This window comes from Formica exsecta, unplaced genomic scaffold (genome assembly GCF_003651465.1).
Source record: "Formica exsecta isolate Colony F162 unplaced genomic scaffold, ASM365146v1 scaffold4, whole genome shotgun sequence".
NCBI lineage: Eukaryota > Metazoa > Arthropoda > Insecta > Hymenoptera > Formicidae > Formica > Formica exsecta.
In genome coordinates, this window is record NW_021851238.1 from 298,335 (window position 1) to 306,031 (window position 7,697).

At 31.2% G+C, this 7,697-nt stretch overlaps 2 protein-coding genes across 3 annotated transcripts in view; both read right to left on the minus strand.

Moving 5' to 3' along the window:
- Nucleotides 1-2,134, minus strand: part of LOC115239912 (prostatic acid phosphatase-like) — a 4,705-nt gene extending 2,571 nt beyond the window's left edge. Inside the window, exons 1-4 of the mRNA XM_029814771.1 lie at nucleotides 1,555-2,134; nucleotides 1,092-1,187; nucleotides 250-672; nucleotides 40-163 (exon numbers count right to left, since the gene is read on the minus strand). Of these exons, the coding sequence (XP_029670631.1) occupies nucleotides 40-163; nucleotides 250-672; nucleotides 1,092-1,187; nucleotides 1,555-1,656 (745 nt within the window). The 5' untranslated portion in view covers nucleotides 1,657-2,134. The remainder of the gene's footprint in view (nucleotides 1-39; nucleotides 164-249; nucleotides 673-1,091; nucleotides 1,188-1,554) is intronic.
- A 579-nt stretch (nucleotides 2,135-2,713) lies between these two features.
- LOC115239914 (acyl-CoA-binding domain-containing protein 4) overlaps nucleotides 2,714-7,697 on the minus strand; it is a 5,932-nt gene continuing 948 nt past the window's right edge. The window contains exons 2-6 of one of the 2 annotated variants that reach the window (XM_029814773.1): nucleotides 5,317-5,510; nucleotides 5,075-5,252; nucleotides 4,510-4,658; nucleotides 4,082-4,432; nucleotides 2,714-3,856 (exon numbers count right to left, since the gene is read on the minus strand). In XM_029814773.1, coding sequence (XP_029670633.1) covers nucleotides 3,713-3,856; nucleotides 4,082-4,432; nucleotides 4,510-4,658; nucleotides 5,075-5,252; nucleotides 5,317-5,510 — 1,016 coding nt within the window. In that variant the 3' untranslated portion in view covers nucleotides 2,714-3,712. The remainder of the gene's footprint in view (nucleotides 3,857-4,081; nucleotides 4,433-4,509; nucleotides 4,659-5,074; nucleotides 5,253-5,316; nucleotides 5,511-7,697) is intronic. The other variant, XM_029814774.1, reaches the window with a different exon arrangement.

The following is a 7,697-nucleotide window of genomic DNA, read 5'->3' on the forward strand; positions in this document are numbered from 1 at the left end:
ATATAATAAATTATTAATAAATAATTAATAATTTGGTACCTGACTTTAATCTCTGAAGTATTATGTTATAAGCTTCTGTCGTGAAACTGAGCGCAGCGAGAGGTTTCATCTTGTCTGGAAACACAGACTTTGTCCATTGAGGTAGAGTTTTGTTGTATAAGTTCTGAAAAATTTTATTATATCCTCCGTCAAATCAAGTAATTTACAATCGTTATCGTACATAATTGAGCATACAAAATATTAATATACCTGAATATATAAAATATTGTATAATTGATTAACTTTTTCTAATGAAGATATTTTATCTCCACTGTTCTCAGTTAAATAGGCATAAAGCTTTGCATTCGCTTTATTTATGCGTTTCATTTCCGGCGATGTTAAGACTTTTTCCAGTTCATAATTATATCGCGGACAGTATTTGCTTGCTTTCAACACATAATCTTGCTTTTCTGGAATTGTATGCACAGGAATCGGCATCCATTTGATATCATCCCAGACTTGGTTCATCACTGGCGGATAAAGTCCTGCCAAATTCGCTTCCGCCGACATTAATGTACGATCTACATCCGTACTTTGAACGTAAATGTCATACGGTGTATAAATGTTGCTTAAAAAGTGAGAATATCGTTTCCTTAGCCAGCGTCCAAGAAGTAAGTGCTGATGTTTTCCAAGCTATATTTTTTAAAATATTGGATATCAAAAATAATGTGAAAAGTTTTTCAAATGTATAATAAGAAAAATAATTCCTGAAATTTATTTAATAAATTTTTGCACTATTATAAATATTACAATTATTTCTTTATTACAATTTTATCTACTACTCTTAATCTTTATTGAACTTTATTTATTGTGCATTTATTTTCTCATTTTTTTCCTACAGAATGCCAATGATTAAAAACTGCGCCAGAGCAAACCTCAGAGTATTATATTTCATAGAGAAATATTCACACATGATAAAATAAGACAATTGCAAAAAATATTTGTAAAATGTTATAAAACATGTTTTCTTTCCTGTATATAATGAACTTGATTGAATTATCTATGCTTATATTTATGAACTGCAGCTATAATTGTAATTTACCCTTACTTACATTTGTCAATTGTCCATATGGAACTGGCCAGGATGTTTCATTATAAGGATCGTTTTTGTAATGTCTAACAGGAGTCCTATCACCATGTCTGTATAACTGTAAGTATGGACAAGCATTTTGTAGATAAAATATGAATCATTTACCTATTTTCAATGTCAAAACAAAAGATAAAAACGTTTTATTGATATATTCATATGTGAACACGATAAAATGACTTTAAAACAGAGATAATGAATATTCCAAAATAATATTGCACAAATATTTGCAGAATAATAATGTTACAAAATAATATTACACAATAAAGTCAATTTTCAAGTTATAAAAACAAAAAAAATAATATTACGCAGTAGTAATAAAAAAAATCAATTTTCGAACTAAGAATGAACATTTAATGTATAAAAACAAAAAATAATATTGTGTGCAGTAATAAAATATTTTTCGAACTGATAACTCGCTCACTTACAACATTTGCGAAAACGATCGTGCCCAAATCGAGATCATCGGCGCTGGAACAGCTGGCGGCAAAAATACTCGCGAATATAAAGGATATTCTAATATTCATCATGTCGAGAGAATTTCTCTCGATATGGTTTCGCGAGCAGCCTCACGTGGAGATCGCACGTAATCAAAAGGGGGTTTCTCGTTCGGAAGCAGTGAGACCTAGGATCTACTAGAATCGCTAGAATCCGTGAACGATTATAAACTGCGTATACATTTCTGTAATGTGCTAATTGATGCGAACGAACTAACGGCTAACGGCCGTGGTCAGTGACTGATCACCACTGACGGCATTGACCACTGACCACTGACCACTGACCACTGACGGCTGACGCGCTGACGACCGTGGCCGTGCTTATACCTGTGCTTATATGGCATACACATATATGCATGCGCAGCTTCAATATTCGCATGCATTACAAAAACAGGATGTGTTGGTATGTGTTACGCGCTTTGCTACGAAATGCGTAATGGACCCTACACACCAGGATGCCACAACTGCGGCCTATGTGCAGGAACCATAAGCACTATCTTATATTGCTCTTGTATTGTTGAATGAATTTATCATGTATCTTCTATAGAATCACTGTGTGAATCACCAACAAAGGATTATATTTAAAAATACATATGTAGAACACATTTGAAATGATTCTAAACATTTCCAGCATTTCAACATTTAATATATAAGTCAAATTTATACTTTTTTATTTCCTAATTTTTAAAAATTATTTTAGGATCAATTATTATATGTATGTAAGGATGATATATATGAGATAAAAGCAGAAATATACAATTGTATTTAAAAAAATATAATTTAAGAAAAAATTAATTTTGGGAGAGAAAAGAGAAATATCTAAATCATGTTTTATACATGTCGTTTTTATATCTTTAAACCTAAGAAAATTTCTGGTGATTTATTTTATATATACATATATGTACATGACTTGTCATTTACAGAGATCCTTTAGCTACACTTTCTATACTTATTTTCTTTCTACTTTCCTTTCCAAGGAAAAATGTGGCTAAGAGACTCAAACGTTCTCACTATATCAACAATAATAACACGAGGAGTTTATCTGATATGATAGATTAATTTCTCTGAGGAGAAAATAATTAGATTAAAATTTGAACAATAATAATTAAAAACTTGTATATTTGTTCACATTTTGCACATATGTACATAATATCCACCACAATCGTTTGATACGTATAAATGTTCCTTTGATCGTACAAGTATTATTTATTAATAATGATGTTGTGGCCATAACGCCGATATATACTTTAAAAACCCCATATTCTTAAACATCTTGCAGTAAAATGCATATATTAATATATATTACTATTATATAACTATATATGCTCTTACACATATACAAAAGGATTTGCTTTCCTTGCATATATTACAATTTATGAATATACAACTATTTATAATACATACAATCCACCTTAGAAACCATTGAACTATAGCTTTATATTTTTTTTTATTTTAAGGTGTAGCGGAAGTTGCCTACTCCTTTCTAAAGTATAAACGTTAAAAAGTAGATTAACAAAAAAATTAAGAATAAAAGTTACCTCTATTTTGCCTGCATATTTTTTAAACAACAATAATTATAAAGAATTATAAGAAATTATCATAGGTATATTATGAATCAATACAAATTCAAATAAACAAGGTACATACAAAACAAGAACAAATTTTTATATGTATTTTACATTATTATTTGTTACTTTATAAAAATGTGTGATATCAGCAAATTGAGCCATTGGATTTTATTTTAATAGAACGTCACTTTCTTATTAACATAATTGCAAATGAAAATGGCTTTTGAGTAAAACTTTTGCTGAGAATTGATCGATTTATTATTCACTGGAAAATCTATATATGTAAGAGAAAATCTGCAACTTCCGAAACAGACCGTACATATGCAAAAATATACAGAGATTGATCTAGTAAGTTTTATCACAATTCACGTTTACTAATGTAATCGTAGATTGCATTAGGACATCACTCTTTACCTTTATAAGAAATATAAAATTAAAAAGTATGTATGTTTATAACTCAACATTAGTAATCCGAAAAATGGAAATAGGTTTTCAGCCGTGTAGGAGCAATGGCCGTAGCATCACAGTCTTCGTTGGCGATAGCGCTGCGTAAAATTGATTAGCAGATGAGCGACAAATGGCCATAAAATTAGTAAGGCGAACAAACGCGGCGAACATTCTTGCAACGGCCACCATCTCGCATACGTGCGTCTAATGGTGTTTTCCTGAAAAGAAAAAGAAATATCGACATCAACATTTCTTAATAAAAATCAAATGAAATAAAATAGGATAAATAAGAACAAAAAAATAATAATAGAAGAAAAATATAATAAAACGACAAATTAAATATAATTTCTTATTCTATTATTTCACTGAGATGATATAATAATTACTTGATTTTTATTGCAATTATTAATATTCTTTTCAGATAATTAAATGATGTTGTATACCGTCTGTGGCGCCATCGCTTGCAGAGCTTGTCCTTCCAAGCTTCGGACTCTAGCCGTTATTCGGTCCAGATCTCTCTGTAAATGCTGCATGGTTATTGCAATCTGATTTAGAAATTCGGCGTTGACTTTATTATCGTCTTTTTTCGTTCTCTGTCTACTTCTCTCTCGCTGGCTCTCCTGTATCTTCTCCGCGTGACCATTAACGTTGCTGTATCCATTTGCCAATTCAGTGTTCTCTTTTATAACACTCTCTGTATTTGAATGATCAACTCCGTTATTTGCCGTGGTTTGTACCTTTTGAGAAGGAGCAGTGAGCTTAGATGCATCTTTTTGCATTTTCTCTGGTGCTGACTGCAATAAAATCGAATTGTCCGTAAGATAAAATGGTGGCGTAATATGATGTGTGTAATATAGTGTTAATGTCGTACCTCAACAGTATCTATAAATTCTTCTTCTTCACCATCAGTATCTTGTGGCAGTGGGCTTGCAGTACGACTGCTGGTCGGACTGGTTTCCAAACTACTCGTTATATGTCGAGAAGTACTGCAAACTCTATGAGGTGATGTTTCTCTCGACACTGATAAAACAACAAAAGTAACTTTAGAGACAAAGAATCGTAGAAAAAATTTCTCTGGATGGCATTACATTGAGTCAAAAAATTTGAAACAAATATTATCATATTGATATAATGTAGCAAGTATGTTCTTGTGTGTGTTCAAACAATCTATATCACTTATCATTTAAATATCTGATGTTTTCAATACTTATCTTCGACATCTCCAATTTTTATCTTTGGTAAACATAATGTTTATATAAATGGTAATATTAGCTTCTTATATTCTTTTAGTACTTAATTGAAACTACCTCTAATTATAATCCTCTAATTGTTTTGAATATATACATACAACACACAAGATTGCTGCTAAATATATTAACATTCAGACAAGATAATAATAAACATTTATATATGGTTGCAGAAAAGAGGAAACAAACCTAATGGCGAACCAGACAATGGTGATCCTGGTTGAGAGCGTATACGCTCCAATACTGGTCCCACGAGTAATTCCAAATCTTCGGCCGGTACACTTTCGTAAAATGAATCCAAACTACCGAGAAACGTTGCCACATTATCCGTATAAGACATAGTTTCGACAATCTGTAATTCGACAATCTTGTTTCATATACTCTTCGTCTTGCATTAATTTTATTAGATCAGATTCAAAATGCATATTTACTTTCGTCAGTTCCTCCACATAATTGTTCATGGCTTCCATACGACTCATATTGCCAAGGCGCGACCACGCATCCCATTTTGCCTTTTTGACTACCTCCCAGAATGCGGGTTTACCTTGTTGGCAGGGCCCCTCGGTCGCTTGTTTGTAGTATGAATAAAAACGCAGCATAATCTCGTTGCTAGGTTGATACGCTCCTAAAGTATTATATTATTTATCAGCATATTTTCTATATAAGAGGTACAGTAAGATAAAAAAGTAAAATATTTGTGCTAGATTATATCTTTTGTAATTATTAATTATTGTCAAATTAGATATTCATGTATTTTAAAAATTGCAAGATGTTTTGAAACATTCAAAATAAGAACACATAATTTTAATTAAGATTTATGTTCTTCAGCTTTATACAATGATGTATGATATTTTTTATCTTCTATCTTTGACTTCTAGTCAGAGTCTAAAGTATTCTCTTAAAAGAGATGAACCAGAATGCAAATTGTTATATGTTAATCTTCCTCGTATAAATGTTGGACAGTATTAACATAAAGTGTTACACATTGATGATTATAAGTGCAAATAATCCTTTTCTAATTCTAATACAGCATTCATAATTTCATAAAGTAATATTAATGCAAGATAGCTATTAAAGTAATTTCTATGAAAACTGATCATTATCCATCTTAGCAGGTATCATTAAGGCAGAAATATCCATTAATATTCAAATATCTTATGTCTCTATAGAATCATTTTTACATAGAATGCATATAATTGTACTGTATCGCATTTATATGCTTTTTTGTGTATTTCTACAGATATGAATCCATAATATAAGAGTATTAAGAGATTGCGGATTGAATAAAAAGTTTTTGTTTGATGAATGCTTGCTAATGTAGTAGTCAAAGATAATTAAAGCATTTGTCAACAGAGTTGCATAATTGCTGGTGGAATAAAGTCAATTACTGTGATCAGTGAAGAGGAACATTCTAGTTTTAACCACCAAGCATGGTTCAGCTAGTCTTGCACAGTTAGAAAGTAAAGTGGGAAGTAATACAATCACTTAGCTATATGAAGTGGCTGGAAAGTATACATGCAATATTCAACATCAAGGCCAAACAGCAAAGAAATGCATATGCACTTAAGTAATAGTAAGAATGTGTATGGATTTAAATAATATTAAAGTGATGTCTCTTATTGAAACAATATTGATGGTAATTTTGACACTTTATTATTTTGATTTTAACAATTATATTTGCACAAAAATTCCTAATTATATATGATTGTAACTTCTAATAAAAGAGAGAGAATTATTTTCATAAAAGATATAGTTAGATTTTTTTTCTTTATGAAAAGAAAAATAAATAGCACAAAAATGTTATTTACAAAAATATCTGTGATTTTAATACTTTTACATTTCAGACATATTACATATTCGCAAATTAAAGAGATCGATGGATTTCTTTATAATGACAGCATCTGGCAAAAAAAGTAGTGAAGTAAAATTGCTTCCGCGTAATTATTAAATGTGAATTGTAATCATGCATCGTGACGCAAAGAGAGTTTCTAATGTGAAGTAAACCGGGTTCTCGCAATTGTTCGAGCAAAGGTGGAGGATCGCGATCGAAGAGTTTCTTCCGCAACGTGCACGATAAGTACGTTGGCACATCGCGAAGACTGCGGGAGATTTTCATATTGCTTTCGACGCCGCAAGTGAGAAATTGCATTCACTTTCTTCAACTGGCGCGATTCGTGATCTCGCGAATTTCTCTGCACGATAGCGTGCAACGGCAAAATCCCTTCTTTCTCTCAACTAGAGAAACGCCTCTGTAACCGAAAAAAAAGATCCGGCAAAAATGTTTAAAAACACGTGTATACGATATTAGTACAAGAGTATGCGTAACACATGTATATGTAACAAAAAAAAAAAGGCATTATTTTATCATTTACATATTTTTAGGACAAGGATCAAAATTTATATAATTTATTTCGAAGAGGTCAATTTTTTGTCGCTAAGAAAATGTACGGAAAGAAAACCTTGTATCATTTACCCTTTGCATTATCATGTGAATAAATATAAAAGCCGTGTCGACTCTGATACTACTTAAACATCGGCTGGACTTTAACCAGCGCGTAATTAAGTATGCGTGCGACCAAAGGGAGAGAAACGAGAGGGAAAGGAATCAACACAAGCGAGAGAGAGAGAGAGAGAGAGAGAGAGAGAGAGAGCGAAATGCAAAGTGATATTGCTGCAATATTTGTCATTTGATTTTACAAATGCAAAAGTGAATGCAAGAAATAGATAAAAATTTAGGAAATATTTATTTTATAAAGATCATCTATATACATATATATAGTTATATATATATATACACACTTAATATATTATA